This window comes from Eriocheir sinensis, chromosome 39 (genome assembly GCF_024679095.1).
Source record: "Eriocheir sinensis breed Jianghai 21 chromosome 39, ASM2467909v1, whole genome shotgun sequence".
In the NCBI taxonomy this organism is placed as follows: Eukaryota; Metazoa; Arthropoda; class Malacostraca; order Decapoda; family Varunidae; genus Eriocheir; species Eriocheir sinensis.
Window position 1 is genome coordinate 4014673 of NC_066547.1, and position 19410 is coordinate 4034082.

The 19410-nt window shown below is 34.8% G+C and overlaps 1 protein-coding gene across 20 annotated transcripts in view; it reads left to right on the top strand.

Moving 5' to 3' along the window:
• The window catches only part of LOC127008889 (intersectin-1-like), a 64412-nt gene that overhangs the window by 28529 nt on the left and 16473 nt on the right, over positions 1 to 19410 (top strand). For 12 of the 20 annotated variants that reach the window (XM_050881346.1, XM_050881347.1, XM_050881353.1 and 9 more), the window contains 6 exons: positions 1482 to 1550; positions 2681 to 2701; positions 3672 to 3710; positions 4304 to 4447; positions 5199 to 5415; positions 6422 to 6649. In XM_050881346.1, the coding sequence (XP_050737303.1) occupies positions 1482 to 1550; positions 2681 to 2701; positions 3672 to 3710; positions 4304 to 4447; positions 5199 to 5415; positions 6422 to 6649 (718 nt within the window). The remainder of the gene's footprint in view (positions 1 to 1481; positions 1551 to 2680; positions 2702 to 3671; positions 3711 to 4303; positions 4448 to 5198; positions 5416 to 6421; positions 6650 to 19410) is intronic. The other 8 variants (XM_050881349.1, XM_050881355.1, XM_050881348.1 and 5 more) reach the window with 4 other exon arrangements.

Below are 19410 nucleotides of genomic sequence, written 5' to 3' on the forward strand. Positions count from 1 at the left end.
AAGCTGATCTCTATTTGTATGTGATCATCATTATGTGTATTAAAGGGAATGAAAGGTGGAGCTGCATGAACACATACTCTTGGACTTTGATAGAAGAGAAAGAAAGGATGTGGAACTTGAAAATCAGAGAGGATATCAGAAAAAAATGACTAGAAAAAGACAGAAACACACAAAAATAGTATAGTTTAGATGTGAAGTTGTTTAGTGAAACAAGGATTAGTAGTTGTGCATGTCCCAGTGAATATGAGGTAATGAAATTAAATAAATAAATAAAATAAAGGAAATATGTGAGAGCAGCTGAATAAATATTCAAGTAAAAGGGAGGGCAATGAGGTGAAATTTTCAACATAAATTTGAGGTGAATTTGTAGGCAGCTGAGTAAAAGGAAAATGGTTCCTGGTAGATGTCAGCACTGGTGGATTTTCTTGGCTACAATCTTGTCTGCTCAAAGCTATTGTAGGTGTTTGTGGAAGAGGCAGTATGCACAGAGTAGGCAAATGGATATTATTTTTTGTGTTTTAGTGTAGTCAATACAAAGTGGTATGTATGAAAATTAGGATGTGAAGAAACATGTATGTTTATCCATGTATAAAGAGTGAAGGATAAAGTGATGAAAATGCAGGGAATGATTGATGACTTGAATGAGTTGTTAAAGATAGAAAGAGGATGCATTGTTGCAGCATATATTATGTTGTAAAAACATGCTTAGAGCTGTAGAGCAAGCAGATTATGCATAATGAAAGTTATTTGAAGTAGGAAAAGGGAAGAAAGGCCATTGCATATAGTTGGAATCACAGAAGATTTATGCTAAAGAGTATATTTATAGAAGTTAAAGATAGAAAAGAAAGGAAATCAGTGATATGTACATTCTGTCATATGCATCAGAGACATGAATTTGGAATGAGAGGTTTGGTAAGGGTGTAATAGCAAAAGAAGTGGATTATAGAGTGTTTGAATGGGTGAAACTTGGTGCTCCCATTTAACTTGGGCTTCTGATGAGAATGAATGAGGTTTACAGTTAAAAAAAAAAACTATGAGGGCAGGATTGAGGGAGAGGGTGTTAAGGGGAGGCCACCAGTGAAATAGATCAATAGAGGGGTCGAGTACTGGAGAGAAAGAATTGGTGTGCGAGGGAATAAGTATGCTGAGAGGGAGTGCTGGAACATGGAAAATTGGAGACACCTCTGCCATGGCCGCCTCTTTGAGGGAACAGCACATTGGTCTAGTTATAGAAAAAGGAAAATTGAGAAGGCCATAAGCTTGAAATTTAAATGCAATATTGCATAATATTCCAGATCATTGTAACTCCTTTCAGGATATTTTGTTTGGATTTATTTGTGTTTACTTTGCGTAAAAGAAGTTTTCTTGCCACCCAGACTATGCAACCTTTCTTTACATATTTCTCACTGTCTGTAGTGTAATGTAGTACCACTGATGATTCATTTCGATTGTGCTTGATTTCCATGCTTACAATAACTCAGCAAGGGAAAGCCACCACCACCCCTGCAACTGTTCAGACCCCTGACTCGGCTAATCTGAAGGTTAATCAGGTAATAAAAAACAAACACTTGTAACTATTTTACACAAGATGCTTGAAAACATTGGTGAATGTTGCTTTTTATTTGATACAGTACAATAAATACTTTATATACAAGCCTCAGTAATTGTGTGTATCTTCAGGTGATGCAGTTATGCTGCTTCGATATGTTGCACTGCAATGGATCGTTTAAACTGCACAAATATGTGACATTTGATTTATTTTTTTCAAATGTGCACACAAGTAAAGTCACAGTAAATTTGTCTGATTGTTTTAATGCACAAAGTTTCTGAGTGTTTGCTGCTTGATCATTCAACACAGTGTGGGGCTTGTCTCGGGGCACACGGAAGCACTTACTGTAGTCTCATCTTTTGCTTGATGTTTTGTTGCTGATAAATATCTATAATTTTAATTATTTTCTTTAAAGTGACATATATAATGATTAAGGCTGGTAACAGTGCTGTTTTTTTTAATTTAAGGTTATAATCATAATTCATTATGTAATCTTGATCAGCTAGCTATTCTCTTCTTTTTATTTTATTTTTATTCTTACTTATAAAAATCCTTGTGTAAAAGTATTTTGAGATTAGAAACTATATAAATATGTTTATTTTTTCAGTCTATTGAATTATGTATTATTAGTTCTTAAAATTGTTATTGTTTTCATAAAGAATAGATTATTCATGCATTCATTTTTCCGCATTTTTTTGTTATGGTGTCCAGTTCATGTTTGATGAGGCAGTTTTATGTTTGACTATGCATTAAATACAGAACTTTTGATATGTACTCTGCACTTTTCATCTTGTTTCATGTTTGTATTTATGCATGAGGAATCTTATAAATTATTTCATTTTGGTATAACAAAATCAGTGAACACAAAATTTGGCTGATAGCTTGGAGCTGTGTAGGATTTAAAGCAATATTTTTTTTAGCATTTGCAGCATTTATTGCAGGATGCTTAGCTGAAATGATGAACCATTACTTACATTCTAAGTAAATAAGCTTTTTACAGTTTTTTGTCATTATTAATAGTTCTATTAGCTTCACATATGCTCAGCTGCGCAGTCGGCATCCTAGACACATCTTGCCATCTTTAATATGTCTTTTAACCCTGCATTTTCTTGTGCACCTTTCACAATGCAGGACGACGAACTAGAAAACAAGGTTAGAGTAATTCCAATGGAACTCTCTTTACCCAAGATTTATTTTCTCATCAATTATATTTTTTATTTTTTATTTTTATTTTTTTATGAAAGAAACTCGGAAGGCTCACTCAGTATTTCGAAGATTTTATAAAAGTAGATTTTATCTTGATGCTTGTTTTTTGTGGTTTATGAGTGACCATTCTGAGTTCTTTCCCTAATGTAATATGTAGAATTTATCATATTTATATGACTGTGTAGTGCATTACTTCTTTTGTTGAAGATTATGACTGTAGCACTATTTCTTTCATTTTGGAATGAATCTTGTCCTGGTATCTTGAGTCATTTGTGTATACGCAGCACACTGCAATTTACAGCTCTAGCATCATTTAGGGTTATATAAGGTCTGTATATGACTGTCTTTTTGAGGTTATTCAGTTTTATAGGTTTCTGAAAATGGAAAAGTTAAATCATTAAATATCATAAGAATAATTGTTTATAGTAGAATTTTACTTCTCAAAAGGCTTAATAAATATAAAATATAAATTTTGAATAAGAAAATATTTATATAAGATTATATTGCAAATTAAGCAGTATCTTTTAGGAGACAAAGGTAATATGATTGGTAAGCAAACTTTATACCAAGTTTCTGCCTCGTGAGTCTCATCATTGGTCGTGCTGATAGCACTGATGGTGTGGCATAGACACATCTATGTTTCATCATCTGTTTTAAGCTGTAGCAGTTATTATGTTACTACTTTAGCCATCAAAATTATTGATTTAAGTCTTGTGAATACAGTAGGTTAAAAAGCACATGTATAAGTCAGCAGTTGAATGATAGACTTCAAACAGGAACATTGTAGACTGTATGATAACTGAATTGAATTAATTACTGCTAAGCAACAGTGTATCAGCAGGATTAGGCCAGAAGAAAGAGTATATGGTGTTCTTAGAGTGTACTAACCTGATTGTCTTCCCTTGTTGCGTCTCAGGAGGTGATGGACCTTGCTAAGTCACCCAGGTCACCCAAGGTATTACCTTGTTTATTTAACTTACACAGGTTTGCCCCAGCATGTATTTTACCCACGATTATGTATGTTCATTTATCTTGTAAGTTGTATATCTACACTTCACATGCCTGCTTCCTGTCTTTTCTATTTTTTGTCTCTGATGCCTCTTTTACACTGGGAATTCTCCCTGAAGGGTGGCCATGACAAAAGAGTTCCCAGCTTTGTTTTTTCAGACATATTCTAAGATCCTTTAGTCATCCTTTTCTATTTAGCTTTTCTATTTCACACTTTTCATATTTCCTTCATAAAAGTTATTTTTAATAGTTCTATAAACCTCGCTCTAAACATAGAAATTCATGCACTTAAACCCATAGGACTAAGTAATGTGTCAAGAAGTCAAATTATATATATATATATATATATATATATATATATATATATATATATATATATATATATATATATATATATATATATATATATATATATATATATATTTCATAAGGTGACACAACCCACTTGGTTAGTAGCAGCCACAGGTCATCTACCTACAGCAGATTAAAAGGTAATCAGAGTATTATTCATGAATAATTAAGTTTTGACTCTAATTGCAGGGCAGCAAAGGAAAGAAGCCTGAGATTGCCTCAGTTTTGGCTCCTTACGATGCAACAAGTAGCAATCAGCTAAGTCTCCAGCGTGGACAGCTGGTAATGATACGTAAAAAGACAGCTTCTGGCTGGTGGGAAGGAGAGGTCCAGGTAAATAAATTGGTCATATATTCATCCTCTGATAACCTCCTGTTTGTCATCATCATCTCAAACCACATTTCTCACATTAGCTGGGGAAGCAGGAACAGTTGTGGAAATCAACACTGAGGCAGTGGAGCTCTCCAAACATGGGAGAAAACATGGCTCAGGCTCAGGATAAAGGGGACATTTTTAATGTCTAAGGTTTTTTTTTTTTTTTTTTTTTTTTTTTTTTTTTCAACTCCCTACCCAGAGTTTGCTGGAATCAGTTGCCATTGATGATGCCGAGTGATTTTCAAAAGAAGCAGATTAAGCTGTAAAATAAACAGTTACACTATAAACTATATTTGCGTTGATATGACATTGCTTTCAGAATGAATTTACTAGTAAAGTTAAAATTGTTACAAATTTGTAGTCATGAATTTGTGTTTAATGAATTTTTCATTAAACCAAAACCTGTAAAGAACTTTTTTGTTTGATTGGTAGATAATTAGTTTACTTTGGGGAGGCAGTGACTGGGTGGTCAGCATGCAGATGTGGTGATCTGGAGTCATTTGTGCAAACCAATCTGCTACCAGCAGTCAGTTTTCAGCCAGCTTAAAATATTTATGAAATTTAAGTTAAACTTGAAAATATGAGATCTGGAGACAGGACCCATTGAGTGTATCTTACTTCATATCACAACTAGGGAAATACAACTAGATAAAATACACACACATACACATATTATATCATTTAATTTTTCAATATTTATATCACCCAGGCTAAAGGAAAGAAGCGCCAAATAGGGTGGTTCCCTGCCACATACGTTAAAATAAAGGGTGGATCCTCTCGCTCCACACCAGTCTCCATGGAGCTGACCAACAGAGAGGACGCTCCCCCTGACCAAGTTTCCCCTACCTCTGCCAACCCACTCACCCAGGTCACCGTGACCCCACCCACAGATGAGCCGATGAAGGGGCCAAATGATGCGTCAAACGGTAAGCCATAAAAAGAATAGCTATACATTTCCCTCTTCTGTCCCTTTTGCAGATGGGCAAAGATTCAAATCATCAAGTCACTTGTGCTCCGTGTTATAATTTAGGGCTGTGAGGTATGAACACTAAGTAGTGACCTGGAGGTGATTTTTTTTTTTTTTTTTTTGCGTGTTCGCCTATAGCGCCAGTAGGCTTTCTTCAGGGGCCTGGTGATTGGCCCAAGCCCATCATGGTGCAGGCAATTTTTATAGTGGCACCATTTATTCTTGGCTCATGCTGCCCCCAGGAACTCATTCTTGATTCACATGGTTTAGACTTAGGGTAGGCAGTGGCTGAACTAGTAGCGTACTGGGCCCACATTCACTGCGTGATGGATGACATGGGTTCGAATCCCCACACTACCACTCGGATTTTTCAGTCACTGCCGAGTGGCTTAAAATTACCCACATGCTGTCCTGAAGACCACCCATCAACCCGGACTCTAGAGGAAGCCATCCAAGCGAATCAAGAACAAGTTCCGGGGGGCAGCATGAGCCAATGCAAGATGGCGCCACTATAAACACTCGCCTGCGCCAGAATGGGCTGGGCTGACCATCAGGCCCCACCTGGAAGAAGCCTTGGGCCGACCATCAGGCCCCACCAGGAAGATGCCTACCGGCGCAACAGGCAACGACGTAAAAAAAAAAAAATAATAAATAAAAATAAGTGTCAACACATAAACGTAGGAGTATCATATCAGCGATTGTTCTGTGAGACTGAGGCCTATTACCTGCATAGTTTGCGAATGCCAACTCTAGTTATATGGGATGTTACTGCCCAGAAGTTACCCCTGCTCACTGGGTTTTTGTGCCATTAATCATATGAAATACTCTTGGCTGGTACAAGAAGTATTTAAGGTAGGTAGGAGCCTCTGCAAGTAGATGCTCCTCTTTTATATAGCCCCTGATTATAGTGGTGCTGATTTCCACAGGGATAAATTTTTAATGTTGAGTTTGTTTACTATGCACAGGGTTTGCAGAACAAGTGGAGGCCCTTTACCCATACACTGCAATGAATGAAGATGAGCTGACCTTTGAGGCTGGTGCCATAATCTCGGTGATTGACAAGGAAGATGCTGCTTGGTGGAAAGGGACCATAGAGGGTGCTATCGGTGTCTTCCCCTCCAATTATGTGCAGCCTTACCCCAGTGACTCGGCCAACACTGCTGGAACACCTGATGCAGAGGACTCCTTGTGCTGTGAGTAGATAATCTTTCTTTCACATGAGATTTCATAGACTAGACTGTCTGGACCTTTATTCAGTCATCCTCATTATTCATTCTCAGACAAACATTCTAGAAAAAATTCCTAAACCTTTTTTCTGCAATTCTGGGTGTAGGGTGAAGTTTTAACCTTGCTGATCACTCGTGTGGGTGTAGTGCTTTGTGGTTTATGCAGCTGAATGTTTGGGTAGTATGTTATTGAGCAGTGAATAATTTTCAAATGATTTTCTCACATTAGGGTCACCTAATATGTGAAAATCTGGGTGATAGAAACCCTTGCATATAATAAATTCAGGTATTTGGTCCCACAAATTTGTGTAGTATAGGGTATGCGGTCAGACATCCACCATTTTAGACTGATCACAAATGCATTTAGCCTATACCAAACCTACATAAACATAATACAGTACAAAATACATAAAGTACATCATACTCGTATGAAAGGTCAATAAATAATACAAATCCAGTAAGCTATTTATCTTGAATGATTTAAAGGATGAATTTGCGGGGGAAGAGAGAGTGGGTTCTAAGGCTTGAATCAGGGTTATTGGGCCCTGAGAAACTAAAGCCAGTTGCAGTTCATGCCCTACAGTGATACAGCAAGAGGTTGGCGGAGCTTAGTCCTCATCATGCTTGCAGGCTGCACAACCACACACACACACACACACACTTTCTATCTCTGTCTCTCTGTCATGCACATGCTTGCTCTAGCTCTCATACTCATTCCCACAATAGGACACCTGGCTCTGATGATAAACAGACATAAAAACCTTATAAGATCTCATGTAAATTTTAAAAATGCTAGATATTTATCAGAGGCATCAAAATTCAAATTTGAGATTATATTTATGCCTCTGATCCACATCCAACTCCATTGAAATTTAAATGAAATCATGCACTTTGTACAGAATGCTACTGTGTCTCACCAGAAGAGCCAAAGTTCCCTATTGTGAGAATAAGTATAAGAGTGTGAGGGTAAACATGAAAAATGAAGATACTAGAGTGATAGGGAGGGAGATAAAAAAGTAGTGAGTGAAAGAGAGTGTATGTGGGTGTGGGTGTGGTTGTGGATGTGCAGCCCTTGGGCTAAGCTCCATCCACCTCTAGCCACATCACCTTCAAATGCAATCTGTGATTGGCTTGTATTTTTCTTTGAACCAAGCATGCATACATCTCATGAATATACGTCCAGGAGATGTAATTTATTGACTAGGGCCTATTCTGCATTTCATTGGATATCATTTCTGTTTGTGCTCTGCTAACTCATGTGCGGGAGCAATGACCTCAATAGATGATAAGAAGGGTGATACTGAGCATTTAATGGAATAGCCAAGGCTGGTGGATGGGGAAGAACAGCAAGAAGGGTGACTGTCAGCAGAACAGCCAGTCAGATTTTCAAAGGGGTGACATGCGTATAAGACGGGAATGTCATTGTTGCTGTACTTTGAATCGTACTTCATATACCCCAGTGTTCATCTCATAGGCGTGAAGGCTTAGATATATTGTAAGACCCCCCGTGCATATTAGGTGATTCACATACTATGATCACGCTTATTAGGGGACTCTACGATACTTTAAAGATATCAATTGCTATTTTAAGCTGTGCACATTTATAGACTGTTTGTATACATATGTCCATGGTTTCATACTTTATTTTTTTTTCTTTTCAAGGGGTCAGGTTCATATATGTGTAGCTCTGTTTGGGTCATCAACAAAAGTATGTCAGGAAAGGAAAGATTATGCCATTCAATACTGTTATGGTTGAAAGGAAATCTGCTCTATAATATTGCCATGGATAAACATTTTTTTTTTCTTCGTAGGTGTACCCTTACAAAAAGTTTGCTTTATAAGTCTCACTTATTACTGTCACTGGAGGCTGTGTGTTTAATCTCACCTTCTAGTACAGTTGTTTCATACCTTCAAACATTCACTTCATTTCGTATGCTGCTATTCAGCTTGTTTGGGATTGTAATTCATAGGAAGTACTGGGGATCAAGATGGTTTGGTTTCTGGAGAGAATAATGGAGGATAATATGACATTAAGCATAAACAGAAATAAGGTAGATAATATGGGATTGGGAAGTTAAATCCTTGTAAAATGGGGAGACCGTTTCAGAATATCCCTTATTATTCATATTTATAATTTATGATTATTCATATTTATAAATAAGTATGAAGAAGAAAAAAGATGAAATTCATTTGGTATGGGTATCCATCCCTTTGATGCAGCTCTGAGGACTAGACACCAGGTGCCTTATCAAACGAAGTTCCTGTGAGGTCTCGCAAATACCCTCTCCGACTTACCTACTTCACTCACACTCGGAAGAAGCGCATAGGAGTTATTCACCAGTGTGCTGCGGCAACTCACAATCGGGAGTGCGGGTAAAATTGTGAGAAGTTTTTAAGAAAAACTGCCACAGTTTGGACTAATACTGAACCATCTCATATGAACATGAAGATTCATTTTTTCATGCATAATTACAGGGCTATAAGTACAAATGAATTAAGCACAGCTCATTTTCACTATATGACAAAGGAACAACTAGGTAAATACACACAGTTGCCACAAATTTAGGCCTCATGTTAAAAGGAAACTCTTACAAAGAATCGTGTTAAATAGTGACCAATGAAATATGTTGTCACTTTTTTCAGTCACTTTGCAGAGGTGTCTTACAATTACAGTAAAAATCTCAATATTGAGCTTTGTTTCTTGCTGTGGGAGGAAAGGTGCAAGGGAGGATGGAGGATTTTGGTATCCTGACTACATAGCAAAAATTTGTATGGAGCTCCACAGGCACTGAGGGCAATACATATTTTGTTTTCTGGACTTGAAGAAGCAAAAATGTGTTAATTTCCACATCTGTGTATGATTGTTATTTAAAACCATTTGAAAATATTACTTTAAGGAAAATTATGAAGAAAAAGGGCAGTTAGTAATCTCAGTACCAGTTAGGCACTTTGTTGTTCCTAGAGAAGTGACTGAATGGGCTTTGATTAGACTTGAGAATGGCTGGATAAAGATGTATGGGAATGTATAAGGATGCAACCATGCAGATGTGTGAATGCAGACAAGGGAGTTTTCTCTTGATCTAGATTTGTGGCTTGTGTGAAGAGTGCAATGTTATATGTTATTGAAATCATAGGGTAGATGAGGAAGGAGGATGTTCACAGGCTTATGCATGTAGACATGGGGAAGGTTAGATGGATCTGCACTGCATCCCTGAATGGTAGAGCTGAAAAGGTTCAGATTTCAAATGAGAATCTAAATAGGATGAGCCTCAAATGTTCTGATGAAGAATTCTGCCCTTGTTGTGGAGTGGGGAAGGATATCTTTAGTAGGTCAAAAGAGGTAGGTGGTACATACCTTCAAATGGGTAATGCATACTTGAGGAGTGGTCACGTATATAACAGAAAGGTGGCATGGGTCTTTGAATGATGGGTGCTTGTGATGAATGCTGCCCAAGTTGGATATGAAAATTAATGTGTAATAGCATGCCAGTGAATCTCAATATACACTTGCATATGGTTACATGATGTTCTTGTTGCACAAACATCTTCAAACATAGCTTACTACTAACACAGAAAGATGTTTTAAAACCAAATGCAAGCGTTCCTGGCCATCACACTTTCCTAAGCATGACCCCCTACTGTAAAGCAGCTTTGTATTGCATAAATTACACAGACCCCTCTTGGGACTCAAGCCAACATACTACCCGCTGAGACATATGGTAAAGGTAAATTTGGGAACAAATGCTATTAGCTGTGTGTGGCTCCAATGCTCATTTCAGTCCCTTGAGCCTCTGCTGGGACAGAACCCATTAACCTAGGACACAGGGCCAGTGCCACATTCAGGTTACCACTTTACCTTCCCAGGTTTTTCCAGGTACCCATTTATCAACCTTCCCGAAAGGAAGGGTGAACAGCTGGGTGGCCTGTACGCCAAATGCCCAGGTTGGGATTCAAACCCAGGCCCGCAGATTAGTAATTAGGCACACTAACCATTGCACCACAGACACATGGAAACATGGACTAGCAGGCAGCAGAAAGCCTGTTGGCTCACACAGGCCGTTCAGTGGTTGATTAATTCAATTTACGTTTACGCCAGAAGGTTGGAGCAGGAAAGTTTAAGCTATAGTATATGCATGTATGTATATGCATATTCCACTAAGTAACAGAAACAAAAGATTTGTTTGAACTTTTAAAGTACCAATAGGGGTTTATAAACTCTTAATATGCTTGATCTTTCAAATCTGTTTTTCACTGATACCGGTGTCTACTATGTGTGGTGCATTAAAAGCCAGGACGACTATAATATAGAGATTGGGAGTAAAGAAATTTGCTTATAGTAGGATACACACGTTCCAAAAGCTTGGTTATGGATGACCTGTATAGGTATACCTGTTTAACATACTTTAATATAGTTAAAGTTTAATGTGGTAATTATTCCTTTTAGCATTATTCCTTTTATGAATATAACAGTGAAGTTAATATGCATGAGAAATGTCATACTTTCATTATATATTATAGATTAAATTTAGCAAACGTTTTGAAAATATATAGTAAAATATAGTCCAAAGTGAAGGTGGTAAGAATTATAAATGACCATTGAATTTGGTCATTTCAGGAATAAAGAGAGAAACAGTCAGGCAATGGGGCTAACTGTTAGCTGGTCAGACTGCCTTGTTGCATCTTGCCAACCAGCCTACAGAAACTTCACTCTCCATAGATGTAAACCCCCGTTCTTCATCCCTGGAATCTGTGCTGCAAATATCATCAGGGTGGAAGGATTATAATGTTTTGTGGGTAATAGTATCTAAAGATAGTCATCACTTTTTGCAGATTGGCGTGTTAGATATTATTGTTTATCTTCCTGCATTACTTTGTGCCCCTGGTTTGCTTTGACTTGACTGAGTAGCTTCTGTTAAAAATGTCATTTAAGATATATTCAATTCAGGTGAATCTCACTGCAGATGTGAAATGGAGCTTTGTCTGACATTTCTCTGCTACAGTATGTCTCCATGTGATATTAATGAAGATCATATCATAACATGATCATGGTAAGCTACCCTTGTTGTGTTGCACTCTATTTCTCATTATATATATATATATATATATATATATATATATATATATATATATATATATATATATATATATATATATATATATATATATACATACATACATACACATATATATGTATATATATATATATATATATATATATATATATATATATATATATATATATATATATATATATATATATATATATAGTTTTATTATTGTAAATTTGGAGTTGTTTCAATTTTTCAATTAATTTGAAGCTGGTTCAAAGAAATGAATCTCATGTATGTTAGACCCTCTTGTTGTAGATTAAGATATAGTCAGAGTATATTGTTTTATGTTAGTGGTTTAACTATTTTACATATGTATATAAGAAGAGGACTTTTGTCAATCTGTAAATTTACTTCTCATTGCATTGCATGAATCGTATTGATGGTATTGAAATGAAGTTTGTCATACTTAGAGCCAAAATGTACTTCAGCTTTGGGACTATTATCACATCATTATTATTATTGTTATTATTATTATTGTTGTTATTATTATTATTATTATTATTATTATTATTATTATTATTATTATTTTATCACTATTATTTAATGATAATAATAATAATAATTATTATTATTATTATTATTATTATTATTATTATTATTATTATTATTGTTAGCATTGCTGTAATTAATATTGATGTGAAGTAATATTTCTTTTTATTTGTCCACCAGGAATAAGCTTATGAAAGTAATGTGGCACCTAAACTTCCTGGCAATGGCTCATAATTTAACTTAGGAAAACCAGTGCTATTTAATGTGTCACAAATCTGCCAAAGTCATCGTTCTTTCCATGATAATATATTATATAATAATGTGGGCTCAGGAAGTACAATACAATAATACAATAGATTGCTTTGATGCTAATATCTCAAATTATTCTACCTAGAATGTTGATAAAAGTTGATAGTTTTTGCTGCAGAAGTTGATACTCTCAAGGACATGGTCAGTTGTTAAAGGTTTTCATGTCATTTGTAGCCCATTGATCAAAACTAAAACCATAGCATTTGAGGCAATGCCATTTTGTGTGATAAAAAAAAAAAAAAAATGGTGATTCTTTTCATTTTGGCATATCTTCTGATAAAGGAAATTTTAGTGCCAAGATTTCTCAAATTTATTTTTATGGAACCAGTAATAGGCTGAAAGAAGAAAAGTTGATTAATTGCCTTTTCCAAGACTAAAGTGCTTGGAACTTTGATAAGTATATACATTACAAGTATTATCTTGATTTGTGAAAGTATATAATGTAACATTGCTTGATTTTAGTGGCTGTTTAATTTTTCAACAAATAATTGCATAATTGATAATGCAATGCATATAATGCAAGCTCTACTGAGTAGTTGGCTGTATGTTTAGGAGGTTTTCCCAGCTAGCTAATTTTGGATGAAACATTTCATATGGAAGACGATGAAACCTGTTGATAATTGTGATATAGTAACTGGACAGTGTTGTGACAGGTGTGATGTTCAGTTTCTTAGGTATGATTTGGGTACAAAGATTCTCTTGCATGTTTATTGGTGTTGTGAGAACTGACAATTTATACAGGTATCCAGCTTATTTTTATCTTACAGTTTAATGCACATGCTTTTTTGTTTGACATCTGAGGTGTGCCTCACCATGACATCTAATTTCTATCAAGCCATACAAACATGAGATTACTAATACCTAGTGTTATATACATGAGATTTAGCAAACCATTAACACCATCATTGGTGAAACAGAATGTATCATAGAACTTCAGTCTACTTTTTCTTTCAAATATCAAGACAATTTCAGTATATATAAAGAATAATGTTTTTATTTTGCTAGAAAGTAGGCATAAGTTATTGATTTTGCAACATCGTATATAGTACATAAACTGGGTAAAACATTACTTGAATTAGTCTTGCAAGAGGAGATGTTAGAGAAGGTGAAAATGTTGAAGTATCAAGGCTTAGTTCTATATAAACATTTGAGCATGGCAGGGAGAACTGAGCAATAGAACAGTGAGAGGAAGATATGGATCAGTTGTAGGAGTCTGAGCATGGGGATAACAAGGAAATTGATGAAGATGTTATATAAATATGAGAGCAAAAAGTGATGACTGCAGGGTGGTGGAATGTGTGAAACAATACAGTAAACTTGTGGGGCATGCCATGAGAATGCAGAATGGCACATTTGTGAAAAGGGTGTATGAAGGTCAAGTAGAAAGGCAAGATGTGGCTTTGAGACCACCAGTTAGGTAGATTGGCTGGATCAGGATATCTATGGGAAAGGTGGTATTAATATTACAAAAAAAAAAAAAAGGAAAACTGAAGACTTTCCAGCCCTAGCCTCTTCTAAAGGGAACAAGTAGAGATATACATCAGTACATACAGTAGCAGGTTATAGTCATGAAACATCCTCCCTCACAGTTTTAAACTTTTCCTTTAGTTTATTGTAGTCTTCAAGTTTGTTTGGTGATGCTTATTTCCAAAATAATTTTACCATTGAAATGAAGCTTTAAATGGATTTTTAATTTTTATTTATTTATTTAATTTCAATCTATTTTGAGAAGTACTACTATTGAGACTGTGAAATGCTCTGAAATAACCAATTACAAATATAGTATGCTATACATACTCATATAAAGTTCAGTGTCGTGTAATAGTCAAGCCCACCGAGGCTGACGAGTCTGATTGATGAATCACTTCAGGCCCCTAGAGAAGTAGTAATAGTAGTAGTGTCATGGTGGGCATTACTACTTCTTGAAGCACAGGAGATTTTGATCTATTCAGGAGAATAAATTTTTTTTCACAACAATCTGCCCGGGATTTGAACCCAGGCCCCCAAGACGCAAGGCAGACACTAGAGTTGAGCCAAAGGGTATCCCACAGCTTGTGGTCTTTGGAGTCTTATATGATTCTAAGGCCAGTAATGTAGTAATAGTAGTAGTGATAGTAGTAGTAGTAGTAGTAGTAGTAGTAGCAGTAATAGTAGTAGTAGCAGTGGTAGTGGCAGTAATGTTCATGTAAAAGTCAACTCAAACCAACTTTAAAAAGTATTGTTAAACAGTGCGACTTTATTTGAGTATATATGGTACTTAGTTCAGAAATGATAATTGAGCCTGGTGTGAAATGGCCTAGAGTGAGATTCACCATAATACCTGAATGTCATTGTAGTTTTTAATGTATATTTATTTTATGAATATGTAGGTAAAATGTTTTGAAGCTAATTTTTACTAATCAAGTTCCTATTGTTTTCATTTATTTAATATATGCACATATTTGTTGATTCAAGGTGAAAAATGGCAGTTTGTAAAGGCATTCATACATGTGAAATATGTAGTTCATTTGTAATTGCAAGCTGTGTGGACACTCATTATTTATAGAAATGAAATATGAATATAGACTGCAAAGGCTATTCCTTGATTTATGTCTGAAATATCTGATACAGTGTAGGCTTCATCAATCCTGTACATCTCTGCATCTTGTCATAGTTGTAATAGCAGTGACAGCCTAAGTGTTTGTACCTTTACCATAACTCTTTCATTGGACTATGAAAATTAAGATCACTTATACAAGATACTTTAGGTATCTTATTGGAGGAAAACCTGTTAAATTGATGAATTAATAGTTTTTTTTAACTTTAAATGGCATGATTCACATTTAAGCAAGCAAAAAATAACTGGTGTATGCCTGTTGCTTACTTCTTCTAAAACACTGAGCCATCAGCCATTTACACAAGTAGCACACTCACAATTATTACAAATTTGTGTAGACTGTTCCCCTTTTATATTTGCATTTTCAAGATCTTTAAAGACATGCATTTGCTTGGATGGCAAGATCTGGTCATAGTGTTTTAAAATAGAAAAATTGTTTATTTTCTGTGGACCAAACCGTTGTTATGGTTCTTACATAGATTTAAGATATTATCCCAAAGATATTTTAGCTAATTTTTAAGTAACTTAAGTCTCTTTTACTTCAATTGTTGATTAATGTTGAATTTTATAAGTAAAAGAGGAAGAATTTAGTGAATAAAAATTATATTAGGGTCATCCATGATGAAGATATTTGTTTGTACTGACAATGTGGGTCAGTTATCAGTAAACTCAAGATTCCTTCAGCATCCCTTAAGCCCCAATCTGGGTAGCACTCCAAGCCTGACAAGTGCCCCCCTTACAAGAATAAGATTATAATAGTGTTTAAGGACATAAGTGAACTGTAGATTATATTGTTGTTATTGTTAAAATTATGTTGTATTAATGGTCATAAGCAATGTCACAACTATAGTTGTAAATGTGTATTAGAGGAAATTGTGAATGACAACGTTTGTGTCTATGTATGTATGTATGTATGTATGTATGTAAGTATGTAGTTCTAAAGTCTAGGTTTGAGTGTTGTGATGAGTGATGTTAATCTCCACTCTTGAGTAAAGATATGATGGAAATAGAATCAGATCATGCATGCTGGAAATCACAGAAAATAATCTCAGTTAAATTTATTTATGCATGTACATTTGTAATAGTGCTGATAAATGTTGTAAGCTCAGTTTGGTGTAGTGCAGATATGTTTTGGTCGACATTTCTAGATGCATTTACAGTACACAATTCAGGTAGAAAATCTGATCCAGAAGAGTGCATGCATGTCAATAGTAAGCATGAGTGTCACTAGAGCAGCAAGAGGAACCTTTACATACTCGTATAATATTCAAAGGATCTATGGAGCTCATCTTGTTTGAGCTGGATGTTGTGATTTGATATGAACTCATTCATTTTGTGCTGCTAACTGTCTTGTTCATTGGGTCTTAAGGGGGAAGGAAATTGAGAAAAGAGTGAGTGCTTTTTCTTTTACTGTTTTATGGTTTTAATAAGACAAGTTATTAGTGCTTTGGGATAAATGGATATTTTATAAACAAAATGGTACTTCCTCATGCCTAATTAACAGTATGGTTCACAGTGCAGAATTTCCACATTCCACAGTAACTTTCAGCAGGTAGCAATATTCAGTGGAGTAAATATGATAGTATTAATTGCCATGTAGATACTACCATATATAGGAATTATAATGAAGGTTTATATATATATATATATATATATATATATATATATATATATATATATATATATATATATATATATATATATATATATATATATATATATATATATATATATATATATATATATATATATATATATATATATATATATATATATATATATATATATATATATATATATATATATATATATATTTAAAAGACCTTGTTAGTTCATTTTATGTCACCTTTGTGGCACTGTGAAAGCTGAGTCTGTAAGTTGTGTCATCCCGAGTCAGCCAGCCAGAATGTGACGTGATCACTGATTGCATAAGTTTCTACAAAATGTTCAGCTTAAAATGATTAATTGTATTTCAGACAGCTGTCATTTGATCCTCCTTTTTATTTGGGAAGGACTGGCTAGTGTCAGCAGTATGTTTCAGATTTTTTGTGTTCATATGAAAACAAAGTGAAAAATAAATGGAATGCTGATGATTATTGGTAGCCCTTCTTACATGAATTTGCATATTCGAACTAAACCTAAAGAAATTATGAGCAAAAATTATGCTTTGTCTCAGCAGCTTGGGCTTTTTTCTGGGTAGGTTGTCATGGCAGTTTGTTGTTGAGGTGCACTGGGCTGGGTGCTATTGACTCTTCTCTCTGGTGGCTGCTTGAATCTCATCTGATACCATTGAAATAGATGGCTTATAATAAGAGGCTAAATAACATGCTTTTCTTTTTGCATATAATAGAGTAGAAAAGTATTGTAGTTTTAATCCATGAAAACAAACATATGAACTCATATTCTTTAGTAATTTTACTGAACTGTAGTATGTTTCATTCCTGTGACACTGCACAAAGTGGAATCTCATTGTGTTTGTGAAGAATTTACATTTGATCTTATGTTCCTCAGCACTTTTAGCATAATTTGATTGTTAAATATTAAAGTGGTTCTGCTTTTTGATGCAGTTTACAGTGCCCTAGATTCATCCTGAGTGCCCTGTCATAATAGAAGATGGTTTTCTTAAAACAGTTTTTTGCAAAGCCAAACCTTCTGTAGATCATGGCCAGTATTGGGCTTGGGATGGGAAACTTATGAGCAGTAAATGATAACAGAGAGCATTGCTGATTTTCTGTTTGCATTGCACAATTGAATATGTAAATGATCAAGAAAATGTTATAAAGCAGAGCATAAGACTAAACAAACTGCATTTCAGTATTAATGTATGTACACACACACACACACACACACACACACACACACACACACACACACACACACACACACACACACACTGTAACGGAAGCATTTAACTCATTCTTCTTCAATGTTCATGCATGAAATTGCCTCAGGAGTTTGTCACACTGGCCTTGGGAAAGTGCTCAAGTAGTTGTGTGTGGTCTTGTGCACATTAGGGTTATAATCTAGAGGAAGATAGAATCAGCCATGTTTTGCTTTCAATGGTTTTGTTTCATGAAGAGTTCACTATGGAATAACAGAGTCTGTACTTAAGATGTCTAAATGATAATTAAACCTGTCCAAGTAGAGGTAATTCTTTATATATCTCTCCTCTTTTGCATACTTTTGTGTCAGATATCCAATGGTGTAAAGTTTTTTATTTGGTATGATATACATTTATATATACATACAGGCCGTACCTAGGGGGGTCAGATGGCCATCCCTATCAGCTAAAAGGTCCACTCTCTGAGAAAGTCAAAACAAAATGCTGGAACTTTTCTGTTGCATTTCTGGAGATATAGGATATTGAGGATTTTTTCTTGTCATTCTTATTCCAATAAATTCCTTTATATAGCTGAATAAACAGCAGGAATATGCACCCAGAAATATCAATTTTTCAAAACCCTCCAGCAATTTTTGGCTAGTTTTGCTTGCCACTCGCCACTTTTCAAGTGACCACAAAGGTCCACATTAAGCGGAAAGAGACCCTTCCTCCCTTTTACAGCTCTGGGTACAGCCCTGTATATATATATATATATATATATATATATATATATATATATATATATATATATATATATATATATATATATATATATATATATATATATATATATATATATATATATATATATATATATATATATATATATATATATATATATATATATATATATATATATATATATATATATATATATATATATATATATATATATATATATATATATATATATATATATATATATATATATATATATATATATATATATATATTTTCTCATATTTGCTCCAAGATACCAAAACACCAGCACATGAGTAGCTGTCCTAGTAAGACAGTCTTAACCATTGTGATGGAGCTCTTCAGAATGATGATTTTCAAATCCCGCCATTGATTTGTCAGTCATGCTAAAATTTGTATTTCAGATTTTTTTACAGTATTAAAACAACTTTTTTTTTTCCCTTTATTGTCTATATGCACGGCATAAAAATCTCAAGAATTCCATCCACACTTGTAGATTTATGGGACACCTACTTTTGACTTCCATCAGGGTATTTGGGATCACCTTAACTCAATGGGCTCTTCACTGCCCATAGTGGACTGTATCTTATTATTATAATGTGGTTTTGCAACATCTAAGATAATCATGCAGTTCATATTCCCA